This window comes from Sitophilus oryzae, unplaced genomic scaffold (assembly GCF_002938485.1).
Source record: "Sitophilus oryzae breed Bouriz unplaced genomic scaffold, Soryzae_2.0 scaffold_1389_pilon_pilon, whole genome shotgun sequence".
NCBI lineage: Eukaryota > Metazoa > Arthropoda > Insecta > Coleoptera > Curculionidae > Sitophilus > Sitophilus oryzae.
In genome coordinates, this window is record NW_022146047.1 from 646623 (window position 1) to 669935 (window position 23313).

General features: G+C 30.7%; 2 protein-coding genes across 8 annotated transcripts in view; one reads left to right on the top strand and one right to left on the bottom strand.

The window, feature by feature from the left end:
- The window catches only part of LOC115875498 (beta-alanine transporter), a 934216-nt gene that overhangs the window by 579308 nt on the left and 331595 nt on the right, over positions 1 to 23313 (top strand). For 2 of the 7 annotated variants that reach the window (XM_030890970.1, XM_030890971.1), the window contains one exon: positions 5362 to 6342. The exons of 4 other annotated variants lie outside the window; for them this stretch is intronic. In XM_030890970.1, the coding sequence (XP_030746830.1) occupies positions 5362 to 5580 (219 nt within the window). In that variant the 3' untranslated portion in view covers positions 5581 to 6342. Of the gene's footprint in view, positions 1 to 5361; positions 6345 to 23313 lie in introns of those variants that run through there. One more of the 7 variants, XM_030890968.1, reaches the window with a different exon arrangement.
- LOC115875507 (prolactin-releasing peptide receptor-like) overlaps positions 9629 to 23313 on the bottom strand; it is a 329200-nt gene continuing 315515 nt past the window's right edge. Inside the window, exon 13 of the mRNA XM_030890983.1 lies at positions 9629 to 9785. The gene's annotated coding sequence lies outside the window, so the exon portion shown is untranslated. The remainder of the gene's footprint in view (positions 9786 to 23313) is intronic.

The window sequence follows — 23313 nt, forward strand, 5'->3', positions numbered from 1 at the left end:
TTTTAAAATATCATTATTTAATTGTCTCTTTATTTTTTTAGGTAGGTTCTCCAAATTTTTTGTATGTTTTTAACTGCAGAATATGACATTTCTAATACTAAAATTAAATAAATTTCTCTTATTAAAGCCATTTTACAAACTAGAAATGTAAAAAACAGTATGTATGTATAACACAACTTTTTTGCGACGCAAAAGCGACGCGACGCTCGACGCTCTCAGCCTGAATGTACCTTAAAGAAGGCATCATGAAACTTATAATTATTGTGGTTTATTTCACTATTTACTTTTGCTGGAAATAACAATATGACTTAAATTACTTTTTTTAATATTTAGAGGAAAGTGAAGCCAAATATGGAATACCATTTATAAATTCACTAGCGTGTACCCGCAACTTCGTTCGCTTCGAATTACTCATTTGTAATGGTGATGATAAAGCAAAGCAAGAATTTCCATTAATATACAACTGGATAACATTTTCTCACATTTATGTCAGCATGAGAAAAAACAATCGAGAAACCCCTCCTTATCGAACCTCTACACCCCACAATCAATCCGTTTGCCAAAAATCAGCTTTAAACGTCAAGCAGTTTAAGCCGAATCGTGATTACTCAATGGTCATATTTTATAATATAAATTTATAATATAATATAAATTTTTAAAAAATCTTAAAATATGTAAAATAACAAAATAAAATATACGTGTTTAAGAGTTTTCCCGAAAAACTCACCGGTTTTTAAATAAAAAATATTTAAATATTTGAGGGGTGGTTTCACCCCTTTAGAATTTGAGTTTCGAAAAATCTCTTCTTATTAAACCTCTACACCCTAAAGTCAATCCGTTTTCCAAAAATCAGCTTTTTACGTAAAGCACTTTAAGTAGGATCGTGATTAATCAATGACCAGATCTTTCGAAACACCCTGTATACATTTTTAAAAAATCTTAAAATATATAAAAATACAAAATAAAATATACGTGTTTAAGCGTTTTTTCGGAAACTTGACCGTTTTTTAAATAAAAAATATTGTAATATATGAGGAGTGGTTTCGCCCCCTTAGAACTGGAATTTCGAAAAATCCCTTCTTATAGAACCTCTACACTCTAGAATCAACCTGTATGGCAAAATTGAGCTTCTTACGTTGAATGGTTTGAGCAGGATCGTGATTAATCAGTGAGTCAATCACTTAAGGATTTTATATACAGGGTGGCCCATCGAAAACGTTCCGCAAGGCATAACGGCCAGGGTCATTTTTTTCAGAAAATTCAAAAACACGCCAATTTTGTTTGTGAGGGGGACAACTTTTGCCCCAAAAATAATTGCAAAATCTTCAACCCTCTAAGCGGGGGTGTCATCACCCAATTTTTTTCTAAGGCATCCTAGGCATCCATCTAAGGGAAGGGGGGTCAAATGGTACCGCAATGAAAAGGGCTTTCTATTCTCTATACTTTCCCGCTTCGCTTTTGAAAATCGGTCGAGTCATTGAGAAAATATGAAGGATTGAAGTTTGAAAAGTTTATTTAACATTTATCAGAGTAAATGATAAGGATAAATTCATTCGACCAATTTGCTGTATTTTCTTATTATTTCTAGATGTTTACGCATTTTTTCACTTGCTACAAAGTTGAACGATCAGGTGCGGTAGTTGCTAGATAGCTGTTCTTTGACCTGTGCGTTGAAGTTCTACTCAATATCGTTAAAACTTTTTAACAATTATGGTATACTCACTTGCAGAAAAAGTGGAAATAATCGAACTTTATTTTAAAAATAATGAATGTGGCAATCGGTTTGCGCAGATATTCAATGAACGCCATCCTGACAAACACCTTTATGGCAAAATTGTTCGCGAGTTAGTAGCAAAATTTCGCGAAACTGGTTCCGTTATGAATAAACAGAGGCATAGGGAAAATCCTGTAGTAAATGAAGCTATGGAGGTTTGGGCCAAGTTGCCATGGATAAATACGCTGAGTAATTACAAGAAAATTAGCCAATGAGACCGGCGTGTATCGTACAAGCGTCCAAAGGATATTAAAAAAACAGTTCAACAAGTTCCACCCGTACAAAATTCAGTTGGTACAAGAACTCAACGAAGACGTTTTAAAATAAAGTTTATTTTTAAAATAAAGTTCGATTATTTCCACTTTTTCTGCAAGTGAGTACACCATAATTGTTAAAAAGTTTAACGATATTGAGAAGAACTTCAACGCACAAGTCACAGAACAGCTATTTAGCAACTACCGCACCTGATCGTTCAACCTTGAGGCAAGTGAAAAAATGCGTAAACATTTAGAAATAATAAGAAAAAATAGCAAATTAATCGAAGGAATTTATCCTTATCATTTACTCTGATAAATGTTAAATAAACTTTTCAAACTTCAATCCTTAGATTTTTTAATAGAAGTCCCTTTCCATTGCGGTACAACTTGATCCCCCTTCCCATTTGAAAAAAAAATGGGGGATGACACCCCCGCTTAGAGGGTTGAAGATTTTACAATCATTTTTGGGGCAAAAGTTGTCTCCCTCACAAACAAAATTGACGTGTTTTTGGATTTTTTGAAAAAAAAATACCCTGGCCGTTATGCCTTGCGGAACGTTTTCGATGGGCCACCCTGTATTAGTATAGATTTAGTTTTTGTGTTATATAAAAAAAGAGGTACTGTAAATAAAAACATTTTATTCTTAATTACTATCAGTCATACAGTTGCACATAATTTAATAACTGACTGTTTTCTGTTACATATAATAATTTGAAGTATAAAATTTCCTCAACAACAAATTGAACATAAAGGCACCTAAATATGGAATAGCCACTATAAAACACTTCAAACTAATTAAAACGTATATATCAATTTTTTTTTATTAAACTGCAAACAAAATGCATTGTCATCTGCTATACTAATATATAAAATCCTTAAATGACTGACTCACTGATTAATCACGATCCTGCTCAAACCACTCAACGAAAGAAGCTCAATTTTGGCATACAGGTTGATTCTAGGGTGTAGAGGTTCGATAAGAAGGGATTTTTTGAAATTCCAGTTTCAAGGGTGTGAAACCATAAGGTGAAACCACCCCCCAAACATTACAATATTTTTTATTTAAAAAAAAGTCAAGTTTCCAAAAAAATGCTTAAACACGTATATTTTATTTTGTTTTTTTACATATTTTAAGATTTTTTTTAAATGTATACAGGGTGTTTCGCAAATCTGGTCATTGATTAATCGCGATCCTGCTTAAAAAGCTTGACGTAAAATGCTGATTTTTTGGAAAACGGATTGACTTTAGGGTGTAGAAGTTCGGATAAGAAGGGATTTTTCGAAACCGAACTCTAAGGGGGTGAAACTACCCCTCAAATATTAGAATATTTTTTATTTAAAAATCGGTAAGTTTTTCGGAAAAATTCTTAAACACGTATATTTTACATATTTCAAGATTTTTTAAAAATGTATACAGGGTGTTTCATAAAATATGAGCATTGAGTAATCACGATTCTGCTTAAACTGTTTGACGTTTAAAGCTGATTTTTGGCAAATGGCTTGACTGTGGGGTGTAGAGGTTCGATAAGGAGGTGTTTCTCGAATCTCAAATTCCAAGAGGGTGAAAACGCCAGTGAAATGGGGTGAAAATGATTTTTATCTATCATATTTAGTAACCGCCAAAATATAATAATATCCCCATATTGTTTTTTCTCATGCTGACATAAATGTGAGAAAATTTTATCCAGTTTGTATGTTAATGGAAATTCTTGCTTTGCTTTATCATCACCATTACAAATGATTAATTCGACGCGAACGACGTCGCGGGTACACGCCTATTAATAATATACAATATTATTTTCAATCACATGTCAAGAAATACTAACTTTATTAAAAACCTTAAAAACTTTTCTCATTGCGCTGAAAGAAAACACTCTCGCTGTGGCCACCAAGCCCATTTGAATGACAAGGCACACCTTCACGTGAGTATAAAGATGGAAAGAGATACTTTCCGAAAAATTGCGATATTTCATATTATTGATACTATTCCATATTTGGTTACCTTTCCTCTACCTTATGAAAAATATGTACACTCTACAATTTTTTTTTATTTCTAATAAATAGTGTTGACACTTTTCTACTATCAAAAATTTTTGCAGTAATTATAATTTTTTTATAGGAAATTAGCTAGTTCTCTAACTGGTAAATATTTATAGTTGGTAAACATAATTAAGTGCGACTGATAATTTGGTTATTACTAAATAATTTAATATATCAAACTTGGCAAGAATGAAAATATGGAATTATGAAATACATTAATTAATATAATTTTATCCATTATAAAAAAATTAATAGTACATTGTAATCATAGATAAAAGACTTATAATCTGAAGTTAGGAATTTAATTGTATAATTATTCAAAAAATCAAAACGAAATCAAACAGTAAACTCACAACAAAAGCGTCCCGTGTCAGTTGAAAATCAAATTATTGGATGGATATATTTTCGTTGATGATATTGACACTTTTGGAATTTTGGGCATTCTGGTGGTTGGAGGAAATTTTTTTTTTAATGAACTGTCGTTTCCATTTAAGTTTCCCAGCCATGATTGTAATTTTACTAGAATCGATTATAATAGAACCAGATATTTTTAAACAAACAAGAAAAATATAATAGTTAAAACACAGTTTATAAATAAAAAAGAATATACTATCTTAAGATGCTCTTTTATGATTAAGACAATTGAACTATTAAACGAAAATATTTTTCTGTCTTTGTTAAAGTAATTTATTCTGGTAAAGTTTCCCGAAAATATTGCTCAGATTATACTGCCATAATTTATTTAGGTCAAGTTACAAAAGTTTTAAACCAATTGTCTTTTACGCCTTTCTTAAGTAGGGCTATTTATTTTTCGTAGCAAAGTTTATTTTGCTAAGCTAAAAATAAACAGATGTTAAATAAGGAAGAGAAATATGAACAATTTTTAATAATTTGTTATAAGGCCATACCTACACGGTGTTCCGATATTCCGTGAACAAAGATATTGAAAGATATTGATAGATATTGAAAATCAAATGTTAAAACATTTAGCAAAACATAGGTAACACAAATCCTATTCAAATCGGAATACCGGTTCTTCAAATATTTTATTAAATGTGTTTATTTTTTAAAATTTGATGCCCTCTAACGGACAAATGAAGCACTATTATATACCAGGGTATTGAAACCACAGGGTATTGAAACACCCAGTATACCTTTATTTTTTGAAAACTAGAAATGAAGAACGTTGTTATCTAGATACCACAATTAGATACACAAACGTTATGTTTTTGGCGCAAAATTTCTTGCATTTTATTGCTAATTTCATTATTTTCCGAACTTTTTCCTTAGGGATCAGATATAATCATTCTTCCCTTAATAATAATGGGAGCCATGCTAGTTATTGGTGGACTATCTTCACTTCTACTGCCAGAAACATTGAACCAACACCTGCCGCAAACATTAGAAGATGCAGAAAATAACATGCTGGATTTTTTTGCCTGCTGCGCCTTACCTCAGAAGTCAGATGAGTTGCGAACTAATTCTGATTTTGAAGACTCGCGGATGTAGAAATATAAAAAAGTCGTCGCAATATTAACCACTTCATCATAAATGAAACTTATTGTGGTTCGTTTTTAATAATAGTTATGGATTACAAGATTATTTTAAGCTTTTTTAGTTGAATTTTGTGTTTATAGCGATTTTTTGGTTATTTTTAACATCGAAGTAAAGAAGATTTTGGGGAAAAAATGTAGACTAGTATAAAATATTTTTATTAAATAATATACATAATATAGGTTGCCTTTTAAGTTTTTACAAAATGTTTTATTGCTTTTCGAAATATTCGTCCTTAAGGTCTATACCTACATTTTTACATACACTCAAACCAATTCTGGAAACATTTTTCAGCAAGTTTATATCGTAGAAACATGATTTTGACATCTTCAACAGCTTCTTGAGGTGATGAAAGTCGCTGTGGGGAACAAGAAAATGTAATTTAGGCGATAAATCGGGTAAATACGGGCAATGAAAGTTGTATTTCTCCTTCAAATATTCAGTTGTCTGACGGGTTTTATGAGATCTGGCATTGTCGTGATGACGAATGATGCGACGTTTTTTGTTCTTTTTCCTTATTTCATCAAAGACCGTTGGCAAACAAATTGTTGTATACCATTCGGCATTAACAGTTTTTCGATCCTCTAATGGAATGGTTGCCACGCATGATACAAAGAAAACAAGGTTGATTGATAGCGGCTCCAATTTCGTTCAGTTTGCGCATACCACCTGTGACGTCATACGCCGTACAAAAAAATATCCGTTTTGTTCAATTGCCACTAATATAATATAATAGAAAAAGACCTAAAATAGGGAAGAATTACGACATAACCTCAAAAGTTATGTCAAATTATTGAGCTTGACATTTGAAAAGTAATTTTCACATTCTTATGTGTCATCAGTTTGACGATTTGAAATTGGCGCGCTGAGCTTTCCGACCAATGGTGCAGTTAGCACCTGTGACGTAGTGACCAAACCTGCGCAATATCATACCTTGTTTTCTTTGTATCATGGTTGCCACGTGTCCAGTATAACCGAAGAAACAAGCGATTGTAAAAACTTAAAAGGCAACCTACGTATAGTATAAAAGTAAAAAATAAATACAGTCTAATACAAATTTAATATTTTAGGCCCAGAGTATTATCAATTGATTGTTTATTATAAAATTATGGTTATATAAATCAATAATACTAAATAATACAACTTACTAATAGACCCAGACATAATTTACTAGTTATTTAACAGTTACTTGTAACTGTTATTAGTCAGATCAGACTCAATGTTACTCACTACTAGATCAGTTACTCTAACTGATGGTCAAAAAGGCGTAATACGTATTTTCGTTTTTTTTTTTTACTTTTTGTTTTTGTTATTAAGTATGCCAGTTATGTATATTAAAGTTTATAGTTTATAAGATATATTTGGAGTTTTATTTTAACCTTCCGAGGTAAGTAAAGGTATATGACCAATGTTTAATATTAATTTTTTCACACCCTGTATACATTTTAGCTTCAAATTTTAATTTGGCTTAACATACAATGGTTATTTTAACTAAATGTCAAGGTACAAAGGGTCTCTATTACAATTTAGGTAGCTTTTATTGAAATATAAAGTGTATTCTTCGTTTTCAGAAATGTGTGCTGTATTACAAAAAGCCCAACGTTCATTTTTTGGGGATACCCTGTAGAATCCCGTATTAATGCTCCCATTTACCCATTATTACAATCTATCATTCTCCTTGGAGCCTCCGAGCTGTATGATATAAGCTAACATAGGTTTAAAAAAATATTATATTGTTATTTCATTCTATAAGAGGCTATTAGACATAATGCTTTTTAAAAAGATTTCTATTTTATTTTAATTTTTACCATATACATAAATATATCTATGGTAGGTTTAGAAAAATATTAAATTAATCTTTGAGACACTCTGTACTATTTGTAACATTTTTTTAAATTATTTTTATTCTAAATTTTAAGTTATCTATTATCTTCAAAGTGTATCAAAATTAAATCTAAAATTTTGGGACACTCTGTATCAAAATTATTTACATCAAAAAAGATTTCTCTAAATCTAAACAAAAAACTTCGAGTATTTTGCGCAGTACAAATGCCGGTACGCTGTTGTCATGGAAACTGTCGTTTTTCAGTTGTTTTGATCACAAAATATATGTCAAAATTTATGGTTAAAATCTTGTTAAAATGTACGGTATTCTTGCGGTATTCTGTTTAAGCATTGTGAAGTGTTTTCTGAACTTTTTGTAAGGAATCAGATAGTAAAAGTGTATAAATTCGTTAATATTGATTATATAATTAGTATTTTTCCTTATCCGAATGAGATTTTGAATATTATAGATGAATTTGTTTTAAAATCGAATGGCTCCCACCTCTGTTGAAAATATTTTACAGTTGTTATAAGTTATAACCTTGTTATAAGGAACAATTTTTGTATAATATTTATTAAAGTGTGTTACAGACAGTGCCCTATTAACTGCAGCTATTTCAGGTAAGTGATTTTTTTGTAGTTTTTGATTTTTGAATACTCCTAATATTAGATAATTAATTTTGCTAGTTTATCTGTTATAATTGTAATGAAAATATAGTGTATCTATATATAGGAAAATATTTTCTATTCATCAATATTTTGATGATTGATTGTCATCTTTCAAGCTTAGATATACCTATATAAGAAATGTTATAACTCGTTTATTTTGTTATGACAAATATTTGAAGTTATATTTCCATATTATTTGAATGGCATTTGAAGTTTTTCGAAGTTTTGATTTTTAAATAAAAAGCGATGTTAACAAAAAATTAACTAATAAAAAATATAATACCACCAATTGGTCTGTTACAATGGGGAAATGACTTAGTAATCAATGTACAGGGTGTAAATAGCAGAGTGAAAAAAAAATTGGAAGTGATTGCTTACAAAATAGGTTACGAAATAAAGGGGGATGTTCAAATAAAAATGATGTGATGTTTAATACAGCTACTACTTGACATTTAATACAGCTACTCAGTTGTACAGGGTGGACCAAAATCACAAAATTCCCTATTTGTTCCAAAAACGGCTTATACTAGAAAATTAAAATTTGATTTGTGCTTGGCACTAATAAAATCGAGTTTTTTAGTACAATTATTATTTAGTTATGTCATATACAGGATGTTCAAACCATTTACTACACTTGCAATGTTTTCTGTAGATATGTATTTTTTTATGAAATCAAGATTAGATTCGATGCTTTACTAGAGATTTTATATAGAGTGTTCAAATTTTCAATAATTTGCTGTATATTGAGTCCTAGAGAATTGAATTTTAGTGTGTTGATGGCTCTAATCAAATTTTAAAAAAAGTTAATCAAATATTGACAACCACCTATTATAAATTTTTGCGATTTTATAAATTTGTTTGAAATTAAATATCTGCTACAATTGAACCTTAAGAAAAAATGTTAATTTTGTAGATATTTATAAGAATGTGTGACAGTGCCCTTGAAACTGTAACACTTTTTTTGGTAAGTAAATTCAATATTATTTTTGTTAAATGAAAAATTGATAAAATTTCTTTAATTTCTTTAACCATTTTTGAAATATTTGCAAATAAATGTCCAAAATAACATTTTCAGAACTGAAGACAATTAATAATTATTGTTGGTGTATTTTAAGCATTGTTTTTTTCAAACTGCTTTTAAGAACAGGCAGATATTTTGATAGAATATTATTTTATACAGGGTGTTCCAGAAATAAGTGCAAGTATTTTAAGGGGTGGTAGATCTTGATAAAAGAAACACATTTTCTCTTTGTTGTTTTTCAAATAAGTCCAAAATAACGGAGTTATTTTACTTTGAAAATTTCCAAAAAAAATGATTTTTTGCTAAAATTTTGAGAACCACTCAATTTTTTTTTCTCGCGAAAAAAACCTCATAGGCATGTTTCTGGGGTCGAACTATACTACCAGTTAAAATACTTGCACTTATTTCTGGGACGCCCTGTATAAATTCAGAATTAAGCCATAAGGAATTACGTATTTCAAAAATGACAAACTAAAAAGCAACAATGTACTATAAATCATATTTATTTTCATTTATATACATATACATTAAAAGGTACATATAATTGGCACTGCACATATTTCGTTTATCTAGAAACACTGCTTATAGTATAAACAATATCATTTAATTTTCTCTATTACACCTAGGTTCTTCTCTCCTGCTAAACCTGCAACAAAAAAAAGTAAAATTATTTTCATAAGAATGCTCCTAATAAATTAGTATTCAGGGTGTTTGAAAAACATGTGCCAACCCTAGTCGGGAGATTCCTCACGTAAAAATAAGATTAATTTTTCATATCAACATATATATGTAGGTCCGATTCTGCTTTGTTTGGTAGCTACAGGGGGTTAAAATCTAAATATTTTTTTGATTTATTATAATTTTCTTCCAAGTACTTCTAGCGTTTCGAATGAAATTTTGATGGTAAAAATAATTATGAATGCGACATATTTTAAAGCTAAAAAAGTGTCAACATATTTACCAGGGACGTGCATATGGGTTATCACTGGAATATTTTTTATAAAAAAACATGTACGCCACTGACTTTTTTCTCCTCTTGTTAGCAAAATAATGTAAGCTGATTATTGCGGATTAAAAGTTGTCTCTTGATCTTTTGTCGATTTCGGTCTCCTTGATGAGATAAACGCAATTTTATTAATTTGTCTTTATCCAAGCCTAATAGCAACCATTAAAAAAATTTAATATCATTAACCTGCGAAAGTTTTAAATAAGTACTCATCGATTCCTCGTAAAAAAATATGAAAAAAAGTTCCTAAACATGGGTATAGAAATGCATAGTTTTGAGTTACAGGATGTTAAATCTTTTTAAAATTAGTTTTTCTGTAATTATCTAAAATACCTTTATTTTTTATTTGCAAAAGCTGTAGATTGGACTAATAGAAATAATAACTGTTAGTTATAATATTTAATAATAAATTAGGTAAAATATATAATTTATTAATTTTTATTTTATTTAATATCTTTTTGGATCAAGTTTTAATTTGATTTAAAATACAATAGTTAATTTAACTACATATTAGGCTATACCGGGTAAATTCCAATTTAGGTAGCTGCTATTGTAATTTAAAAATTGTTCTTTATTTCTAGAAAATGTTAAATATGTCAAAAATCTTTTATTTTAGCCATATACTTCTCTTATAAAACTCACCTTTATTTTTCTCCCAGAATCCGAAAATCAATTAATATATAGGGTGTTCCATTATAAAAAACAAAACTTTGATAAGTAACGATAATTGGGGACACCCTGTAGAACTCTATATTTTTACAAAGTGCCCTGAATTAATTGGCACACTGAACTAATAGAATCATATCAATTCTCTCTAATGTAGGATAAATTTGCATTTTCGGCAAATTTCTGAGAATTTTTTGTTTTAACTGACACAAAATGATAACTAGCTTTTAAACTGCGACTACCTAGACAGCTATATTGAAGTAACATCAGACATATCACAGCCACCCTAGATTTTATCAAACAATAAAGATCTACTCAGATCAAATCATGTAAATGAAAATATCTAGGAAAATCTTTGTTTGAAGGGTAGGCTACAACCTTAATAGTATTTTTAAGAGACATGAATTCTCCATTGAATATCGGAATCATGTACTGGGTGTTCCATTTAAAATAAAAGAGTAAAATGCTTTTAAAGGTTACCAATGTTCAATATTAATTTTGTCTCACCCTGTGTAACTTTTTGGATCAAGTTTTAATTTGATTTAAAGTACAATAGTTAATTTAAATACGTATTAGGCTATACCGGGTAAATTCCAATTTAGATAGCTGCTATTGTAATTTCAAAATTGTTCTTTATTTCTAGAAAATGTTAAATATGTCAAAAATCTTATATTTTAGTCTATACTCTAATAAAACTCATCTTTATTTTTCTCCCAGAATCCGAAAAGCAATTAATATATATGGTGTTCCATTACAACAAACACAACTTTGATATGTAACTTTTTTGGGGACACCCTGGAGAACTCTCTATATTTTAATAAGTGCTCTGAATTAACCTACATATGCTTACAAAATTTCATTTCAATACAGACTGTCGTTCTTCTTCGAACCTCCGCGGCGTATGAGAGGCGCCACCCTGTACAGCCGCTTTAATTCTTTAATACTAACTAAAAGATCCGAGATTATCGGTAAATCCACAATCGAATAAAACAACTAAATGAGAGAGACAACTACTAAACGACAAAAGACTTTGCCAAATTCCATCTCCTAAATACGATTAAACCTGCGTAATTAAAAACAAATCTCCGAACAAAAGTCTACCTTTCTCCGTGAGTTCGTTAAGTAACCACCTCTCCCTCCCATCCTCTTTCCTGATTTTAAGTCCCTTTTAGCCGGCGAGACTTAGTGCACATCGTTTGTCCGAAAGCCCGTTAGACAATGAGATTTAGTTGCGGATTATCGGTATCCTCGGAGCGTTCCTTGAATACTTATCCGCTAGTTGAACAACTGTTTTATCGTTTTAATTGAAAATTGTACGTATTTACTTACTAACAACTGTCAAATTGATTTTTCTGTCACTGTAGATCATTCATCCATATTGTCAGCTAGTATAATTATTATACAGGGTGTCCCAGATTGAGCGTGCATTAGAAGTTTCTAGAGATCTACAATATCTAGATCGGAGATTTTTTGTCCATTATTGTTTTACGAGATCTATCAATTAAAAATATTTACAATATGGCGGCACTTCCGGAAATACCGGAAGTTGACAGCAACTTCTTTATTTTAAATAGGTGTCCCCAATTTTTTTATTACATATTTAAATTCTCTGTAAAATTTTATGAATTTTTATGTTATACACTCTATATCTAACATTAACCGTTTTTGAGAAAAAAAAATATTTAAAATTTTTGGACGAAAAGAACTGCCTGTCAAAAATATGTGTATAGTCTAAACGTCAAATTTAGTGATTACCACAACTACTGTGCCATATAGAGAAGACATATGGCTATCCATTTCAAAAATTAAATTGTTCGAATATCATATAATAATGGCCACAACTGTCATTGAATTGAGCGATTAAAAAATATTCATAAATCATTTTTTTCAAATAGAAAGCCACTTTTTTCATTTCACTATTGAAAAGGCTTTTCAATTCGTTACTTTTTGGCTATACATATATGTTCCTATATATACCTAAAATAAATCGTAGATCATCATAGATCCATGTCATATTGTGACACTTTGTTTAAAAAGCAGTATGTTATCTATCATAATTTCCAAGCCAACTTTGCGCTGTTTTTTTTTGATCATATATTATTAATAATATAAACTATGAAATATCACTAAAGGGCGAAAATACGGGATATATTTTTATAAATACACTTTTTAAACTTTTTTAACCAGCAGTATTTACAAGAAATTCAAACAATTCGCTTTCTGACAGTTAAATTGTCTGCCTGTTTGACACTTAATGTCAAAGGAAGCTAGATAAAATCAAGAAAAATGTACGATTTTAAACTTAATCTTAAATAATTTAAAAACGATTTATATTAGATATAGGAATATGTATAGTTAAAAAGTTACGAATTAAAAAACTTTTTCTCTAGTGAACTAAAAAAGTGAGTTTCAAGTTGAAAAAAATGAATTATGATAACTTTTTAATCGCTCAATTCCATGACAGCTACCGCCATTATGATACGACATTTAAACAATATTTTTGAAATAGACTTTACAGTAGCTGTGGTAGTCACTAAATTTGACATTTACATAGGCTATACAATTTTTTTTGACAGGTAGTTTTTTTCGTCCAAAAATTGTAAATATTTTTTTTTTCAATAACGGTTAATGTTAGGTAAAGAGTGTTTAACATCAACATTCATAGAATTTTACAGATAATTTAGGTATGTAATAAAAAATGGGGGCACCCGTTTCAAATTCCGGTATTTCCGGAAGTGCCCTCGTATTGAAAATATTTTTAATCGATAGATCTCGTGTTAGTGACAATCGTAAATTGACAGAAGGAAACTTATTTTTAATTTAGAAAGAGACATTAAAAATCCAAATAAATTTAGCTACACATTGCTTGAAAAATCATTAAAATCGGCCTACGAGAACAAACTATATAAAACTTTAAAATAGATCAAAATTTTCAGGTGTACGTTTTTCGTGAAGAATTTCTACCAACCTTATACACATTGATTTAACCTTTTTTAAACTACAGCCATTACATAGATATTTCATTTTATTTTTGGTTGTTTTATGTGACTTCCTAACTTTTAATTGAAATCTTTGGGTCTTTCGAACAGCTTGCTCCCTTTCTTCATGTTCGGAAAGTTTTCTACAGGAATTTGAGACAGTTTGTATGGCACTGGAAAATCTATGTGCCGTATTTTAGGATTAAAGACGTAGCGAAAATTCAAACTGCAGGTTGAATCCCACAGGAATCGATAGAATGTAGATCTACTTTAATTTAACGAACTGTCTATATTCTTTAAGTTTCTTTTAAAGGTAATATATGGTTTTCCTTGAAATTCAATTTGTTTGTTTTTTCCATAGCAAATGTTAAAATTGCCTTATATCTATCAAAAATAGTAGATAAAATAGTACCTACTTTAACCGCAAGGGTAGATTAAATGCAAAAAAAGCAGTGCAAAGAAATTTCATGACATCTTCTGGGTTTAAAATTTTTGATTTTTTCGGTTTGTAACCGTTACATGACTGCTTCAAGAAAGTTATCAGCTTGCTATATCTACAAAGTTTAGATGTTACAATACTACTACGGAAATTTAAACGGTATAGCTTATCCTTAACCTTGAAATATTAATGTTTTCATTGACCAGTATTGTACTTTTTTAGCATTGAATAGTACGACCATAAACGATAAACGGACGGCTGCATTTTCTTTGATTTTGCAGAAAAATATGCTAAAAGTATGTTTTCACTTGCCCTTTCTTCACGCACGTTTTTTAATTGCTTCCATTTTTTTAAATTTTTGTATTCCTTTTCATAAGTTATTCGGGATTTAAATGGAAGTAGTTTGGATATGGCGTTTGTCGCCTCAGCCTGAATATCTGTTGGTAATTTACTTATTTCGTTTTGAGCCATTTCTGGCTCTAATTCAATCAGCAATCGACACGGAAGAGAATTAAAAAATATTGATTCAAAACTGACAACTAAAGAGGGAGCTTTATTTATTTGTCAAATTACATAGAAACCAACTTGAACCCAGCACAATATTTTTTCTACTCGTAATAAATATATATATATATATATATATATATATATATATATATATATATATATATATATATATATATATATATATATATATATATATATATATATATATATATATATATATATATATATATATATATATATATATATATATATATATATATATATATATATATATATATAATTCGGGTCAGAACGTCCTACGACGTTGTCCGATGCCTAACTTCCACCCTGTGCGATTTTCCCATTGATCTTCGGTCAGATTTTTCTCGCTCATCGACCTTCTTAGTCCTTCCATCCATGTTTTCTTGGGACGTCCTCTCTTTCGTTTACCAGGTGGTATCCAATGAATGACTTGTTTTGGAATTCTTGCATTGTGCATTTTCTGAACGTGGCCGTACCATATTAATTGTTTTTGTTCTATATCATTTACTATTGTTCCCTCTATTCCCATCTGTTGTCTAATGTCATCATTTCTGATCTTATCCCTCCGTGAAATTCTCATTGCTCTTCTAATCGCGTCCATTTCTGTTGTCTCTAATTTCCTTCTATTCCTTTCAGTGAGTCGCCATGTTTCACATCCATAGAGTAATATGCTTTTAACTAGTGTCTCGTATATATTATATTTTCTGTTTTTTGTAATTTCAGTGCTCCATAGAATGCCATTTATGCATCTGATAACTCTTCGTGCCTGTATTACTCTGTTGTTTATTTCTCTATCGTCCGTTCCATCTCCTGTAAATATCGATCCCAGGTACCTGTAATCTTCACATGCCCTAATTTCCATATTATTGTCCAAAATATGATTTTTGTATTAGCTCAATTGGAATGTATTTTGTTTTTTCTGTATTTACTGTGAGACCCCATTTAGCATATTCTTCAATTATTTTCCGCACCATATATTCCATGTCTTCTTTGTCGTTTGCAATTATGGCCTGGTCGTCTGCAAATTGCAAGGTGTATAGGCATATGTTATTTAGTTCTATACCCATTCCGTTACATTTTCTTTTCCATAGATGTAAGGCCTTGGCAATATAAATTTTAAATAGTGTTGGGATATACAGCAACCCTGTCGGAGCCCTTTAGTGATAGAAATTTCCTCTGAGAGACCGTTGACCGTTTTTATTTGTGATTTTCCTCCATGGTAAAGATTTTGTACAGCTTTTATCAGAGCTGCGTTAATTCTTGATTCGTGCAATACTTCCCATAATTTCATTATTGGCACTGTATCATATGCTTTTTGTAGATCGATGAATGTTATATGAACTTCCAGGTTCATTGCAGATTTCTTCTCGATGATCTGTTTCAATGCAAAGATATTATCTGTACATGATCTTCCGCTTCTGAAACCATTCTGCTCTTCTTCGTAGCTGGAGTATTCCTCTCCAATTAAGTTCCTCAGTATCCTTCCATAGAGGCGACTCATAGTGCTGGTGACCGAAATTCCCCTGTAGGTATTGGTAGTAATAAATTCCTTGAAATAATAATTTCTGAATATTTTTAACAACTAGCTTAGGAAAAAAATATTGTTTTATACACGACGATGAAATTGCATTATCGTCTCCCGAAATTAATTTTTTCGGATTATATAAAAAATTACTATTAATAAATAATGTTATATCTTAAAAAATAAGGAAGTTATAGACAGTTAAGTAAAGTTCCAAATACGAGTATTGGGATTTCGGAAACCATAAATGATAGAAAGAGATCAAATTAATGCAAAGTGGCTCAATTTTATATTAAAAAAAAGCCCTGAACAAATAAACATTAATTTATAATATTTCGTTTTTTTTTCTGGTCTATTCTGGTCCGGGAGTATTCGGAATTTTTTAATTTACAAAATTTTATTTTATTGACATGAAATTGCGAAACTTTACCATAGATTTAGCTTATTCGTATCTGTTAAAGTTTCCAGGATCCAAAAGTTAATTTCAAATTTGAGTCACTCTCTATTTTCATGTTTTCTATGGGCTTGCTATACAAGGTGATTCGCGGCCATGATATGTTAAACGTTTATGGAAAACCAGTAAGGATTTTTTGGAAAATTTGGATTTTTGCATAAAGGCATCTGCTCCATCTGTCTAAATTATTTTCAGCGTTACAGTATTGCCGCTTCGTAATAAAGTGGTTGGATCTTTGTTATTTTAAATGATGCACCTGCCATATTATTATATTTTTGAAAAGTACTTATGACTTTTCATTTCTCAGAGGGAGCGCTGTTGACTTAGTTTTCCGCTTCATAAAGATTTTAAGTAAGAAGATAATATGTTTGGGTACTCCTATGTTTTCCAACACTAGCCACAGCATTTTCCACTTTACACAATCAAAAGGCTTCCTGTAGTTCACGAAGCATAAATACGTTTTAATATTAAATTTATATGCTTTTGCACTATTTGTCTTACATTTAAGATTTGTTCTCTTGTTTCTCTTTCTAAAAAAAAATCCGGTCTGTTCGTCAGGGATCTATGGGAGCAAAAATGCTTTAAGCGGTCATTTATGATGTAGTATCAATGACTAATCCTAAAATTTTCTAACACAGTATTGCTAACTATTTCAGTAATTGTTGTTCGTTCTGTATGTATTATCGTTGATTGAAGAAATAAGAAGATACGCAACCTTATGGGCGATTTTATGGCATAAAACCTGTCCGAGATGTAGCTGACGAACCGTCGCCGCTTGTCAACCTGTCCGAGATTCAGTTCAGTTCTGCGTCGCTGCGCGCTGATAGTCGTTTAGAGCGCAGCGGATAAAGAATACTGTACCGTAGTTCTGCTTCCAGTCGACAGAATGAGTGGTGGCCGGAGGCAGTATTGCCAAAACTACGGATTAGTTCGTAGATTTACGGATTTTTGTTACAGTACGTTAATAATACGGATTTTCTATCATTAAACAATTTAATATAATATTATATGATTAAACAAAAAACGGAGTCAGAGTTGGCTTTGAAATGAAGGTCGCTGTTATTTCATATATAAAATATTATGGTAAATGTCATTAGTCGTCTTTTCCAAGCCATCTTAACGACTTTTTTCGATCATACAAAGTATTCACTGCTTATAAAAGAATTTTTGATTTTTGTTGTCATTATTATTTTTCTTGTAATTTATTTGTGTTATTCTGTGTTTAACACGAATAAATTTTCAATACCTAAACGCGGATTTTTCATCGAAAGACATTTTCGTCAAACGATTACAGATATTACACATTTTAATATGGCAACACTGTCGCTTTCAGTTCCACACCGTCTTCGATATGCCTTCGCTAGCCGAATTAGAGAAAATGAATGTTTTATGCGTTGGCCGCAGAACGAGTAGAGGCTCCACCGTCCAGCACTTGAGACGTAAGGAGAAATTAAATCAGCCTTGACACGAATTTGCCCATTAAATTGCGTATCATCCCAATTCTTTCCATCAACGGTATTATTTAGAGTAAAAATGAGATTTTAAGATAGTTTAGAGTTTATAAAGGAGGTCAGCAGAAAATCATAAATATGTAACACCTCGCGCATACTTCGCAACTTTTAAAAACTTCCCAGCTATACACTGGTCGAACTTGTTTAAACTCGATGCAAAACAAGTTGTGACTTAAACGGTCCCTTTACAAGTTACGCAATAAACATTTGCAGCAAATTGGGTAAACTTTGTCGATCTATATTCAAAAGGGCACTTTTTCTGCAAAATTAAATAGTCGGAAAATGGAGCTAGGCGGGCGGCCTTCGTGATGGCGCTTAAAAGTTTGTTAGAGGTGTACTAGTGTGCTGAATGTAGGACCGAGATGTCATTAGTTTCAGTTTAATAGTAAAGTTGGAGGCGTAAGGAGTTTGGGTCGGTGCAAGAAATTGCATTTCGCTGTCAAGTAAAGGCATTTTTTTCTTAATGTTGTTATTTTTGAATACAGAATATCCATTAAGAAAACAAAGTCAAGGGTTTTTACAGGTTACTGGGTTTTTATCAAGTTCTATTACACACTACTAAAAAATCATACACTAAATCATGCCCCAATTGTCACAGTCTGAGAACTATCGCTCGATACCAAAGCAACAGTTTTGTTGACATTAAAAAATAAAATTTCTGCTTTAAATTTTATAGTCTATACCGGGTGCGTCTGAATGGTGGCTCACCCCTATAACTTTTTTATTTTTTCAGATAAAAAAAACGAGATTTTGTATGTCAGTATATGACATAAATTAGAATTGATTGACGTATTCATATGTTTTCGTTCAATTCCTGTTCCACAGGAAATGACTACAACTTTTGATTTTTAAATGACAACTTCGGTATTTTTTTACTTTATTTGTACATTTGTTTGATAGAAATGACACTCTGAATCGAATGACATATCATATGCCAACTTTTGACATATTCGCTTAAAAATAAATTGTATTTTAAATTTCAATCTAGAGTGTTGTGGCTGTGTTAAAAACACTAATTTTTAATCAAGGAACCTTGGAAAAATAGATTTGATCGTCTAATGTTTTTTAGTGTTTTGTCCTGACCGGTAAAAAGATGCCCAAATTGTATTTTTAATCGTATCTCAATTTTTTCAAACAGAACGAGGGTGGTTATTTAAAAAAAGCATTTTTTTACGAATAATTTGATACCACACACTTGGTATTTCAAGTTAAATTGTCGTTATAAACCGCATGTTATAATTTGAAATAAACCATATGTCAAAATGTCAAAAGTTGACATTTCAGTGTCATTTTCTATCAAATAAAGAAAAAAAAAGAATACGGCTGTCATTTAAAAATCAAAAGTTGAATGAATTTACATGCTTATCGACGATTTTTTAGCTAAATTTATTAATATACATTATTTTGCATTATTGCGACATTTCTAAAAAGGGAACATTAAAATCCGGACGCTTATGAAAAATCCGCCCGGACTCAACCGAATGTATTGAAAATCCGGACATGTCTAAAAAAAAATGATTTCTCTTGAAAATCCCTACATGCCATATTTCGGCCAATATTTGCGGAAAACCCGTTCTTTGACACTTTAGGGCATTTTTTAACCGTTTTCCTGGGACTTTACGATCTTTGTTGTAGATAATGACCTAAACTTTATTTTTTATTCCAAGAAAAAATTTGTAAAATGCATATTTTAGCTGATATTAACGAAAAACTAATTTTTACGCCATTTGCGACTATTTTTTCGACCAAAGCTGGTCGAGCACAGTGTTACAATTTTTCCCCTAAAACTACTTCCAAAAAGGTACACAAGCCGCCTAAAAAGTTGAGGTCAACGAATTACGCCGAGGCTTGAATCTTTTTACTGGACTAAAATAAATATTCCCTTAAATTTTCTCAATTGAGGTATTTGGAAAATACAGAGCTATTCGCTATTCGACACCAGATTATTTTTGACTAAATGGTTAAATTTTTAACAATTGTGAATGGTAGGGTTCCCCCAGAAGTATTTTCAAGAAATAAAAACACACCACAAAGCCAACATTATTTAGATAATATACTTAGTTTTATCTTATTTTTAAAAGAATAAGTTAACAATATGCTAGAAAAAAAAGAGCTAAAAACTGTACCATAATAACTTTATTAGTCATCACTAGATAGCGTTGTCTAGAAATTCCCCAAATAATGATGATTCTTTTAAAGAAGATCAATATGCTAATGGTATTGAAACTCTTACTACATAACTACTTACAATCTCACTGATTCGTATTCAGATATAACAGTTTGGATTCAGTATAATTTTCTTTCCGTTAATTGTTCCCATATTTTAAAACTTATTCTGTTATTAGGAACAGAGACGAATTCAACAATTTAGAGATTAGTAAATTCGGTCCAGTTATTGAGTTATAATTAGTGGAACTAACCCAATTTTATTTTATTTATATAGATTAATGAAAATTTATATCAAAAGAATATATTTATTTATCTAATCCATTTGACAGTAATTTATTTAACTGTGCGACTCGATCATATCACTAGATCACTAGAAGTGCTTCACCCAGACAATATTTATTTTAATTATTAATTAAATTTGTTTATGTTTAGGACACATGATAGATATTAAATTTAATTTTTTAATTAATATAAATAATACTACTACTATATATGGACGTTATTGCGCTTGGTATGTGCGCATTTCGATGAACTGAGCTTTGGTTCGATCAAACGATGGCTTATCAAAGAGAAATTCCTTGTAATGCATATACAGCGATCCAAGGCAAGCGATTTGAATGAGAATACTCCAATTATAGATTAATGTATTCACAAGCAAAACAGGGTTAATAATTATTTTTGGTCTATACGAGTCCTCAGAAGAGCTTGAATGAAAAGCTATATTAGTACCATATATAATCTAAAAAAACGGCGTCAAAGACGGATGGGAAATGAAAATCGATATGATAGTTTTCGCGACGTCAAGCCCTAACGTCATTACTTGGCCGTACTATTATTTATTTTTAATGGCGCTCACTGCCAGTTGGCCTTATAAGAAAGTTGGTATTTATTTTTCTATTGAGTAAAAATGATTTTTACTCAATAATGATGTTTATGTATATCAGTTTTTAGTAAATAGCGTCAAGGGATTTACCTCTCCAATATTATCATCGATTGCTATTCCCTTGCCGTCTTTGACGCCGTTTTTTTTGTCGATCATACGGTATTATATCTAGTTTTTATACAATGAGAGAAAACTTGGAGTCAACAAAATAACTATTCAGTTATTGAAATTAAGTTTATGAGAAAATAATTCAGCTTATCATGAGACAACTCTTACGGCAAATAAACAAAAAAAGAAAATACTCTTTAGATGTACAGGGTGGGTCAAATTCGATGCTTTTAAATGGAAACACCCTTTTCTATAGGAGATAGACGAAAACTAATATCGGTGTCTGGAGCTCAATTTTCATCAAAAACATGATGGTGAAAACCGCACATCAATATCTGTTACCGTTTCGGAGTTACGGGGTGTTTTCCAAAAATTTGCATTTTTAACAAATCGTTCTAACTTTTTTGCTATGGAAAATTTTGTATTTCTATGAAAACATTTCCAAGGCACTTTTTTACGTAGAATTTAATGGTTTAAGTATAATTTTTTTAAAATTAATAATTTAAGAGTTATCAACAGAAAATTGATTTTTTATTTGGGACACCCTCTATATTTTTAATTCTACTTCGTCTAGTTCAGTGGCATAGAGACTTTTTGAATTAACGTAAAACTTTAAAATAAAAAAAATAATACATTTTAATGTACACCACTGAAGTAGAGTAGCTTTTATCATTGTTGATTTGACTGTTTTTATCTGTAGTAGTATTATCACCGTCACTACTGTCAAAGTCACTGATTAAACTTCTACGTCCAGGTGTCCGAGGTGGTAGGTATTCTGAACCAGATTGAGAATTATGAATGGCTCAGATTTTCTGCTCAACAAACCATCACAATCACTCATTTTAATGTTAGATAATAATAATAATAATAATAATTAACAAAATTATGTAAATCTGATGATTTGGGCTACTGTAATATAATGAGCCCAACGTTTTTGAATTTTTTGAAAATTAGATGCCTGACCCTCGATTTTACACATAAAGCATAAACATCACATTAACCAATCTCACCGCGACTTTTAATCAGGAGGTTCCCCTTTAATAAACGAATTTTAAACGGGGGTTCCCCTTTTGTCAAGATGTCAAGAAATTTCAAGATTTCTTGTATCAAGACAAGAAATCAACTCTCAAGAAATGGTCAAGACAAGATTTTTTTTTAATTCTTGAAAATATTTCAAGACAAGACAAGAAGTTGCTTGTCAAGACAAGATTTCTTGTCTTGCCGATCCCTACGACTGCCAATGACTATGAAGAAGACTGCATATGACTGGCATGTAATTATTATAGGCGACTGGCATAAGACTGCCAGCGACTGCCAAGAAAATGTACATGTAATTCCAACAGTGAGACACCTCTCGGATGTATCATAGTCAACTTTTGACATTTTCGCTTAAAAAAAATTGTATTTTAAATTTTAATCTAGAGTGCCATGGCTGTGTTAAAAATAGTAATTTTTAATCAAGGATCCTTGGAAAAATAAAATGATTGTCTAAAAATTTGATTCGTGTCTTGTCCTGGCGGGTTAAAAGATACTCAAATCGTATTTTTAACCATATCTCAATTTTTTTCAAATAGGACGAGCGTGGCTCATTAACATATTTGGAAAAAGCATTTTTTTACGAATAATTTGATACCACACACTTGGTATTTCGAGTCAAATTTTGGTTACGAACCTCAAGTTATTATTTCAAATAAACCATATGCGAAAATGTCAAAGGTTGACATGATATGTCATTCTATACAGAGTGTTATTTTCTACTGAATAAAGCAACAAAATACCGAGGGTACCATTTAAAAATCAAAAGTTGTATTCATTTCCGGTAAAACAGGAAGTGACCGAAAAGAATTATTGAATACGCCAATCAATCCTAATATGGTATGTCATATACTAACATACCAAATCTCGATTTT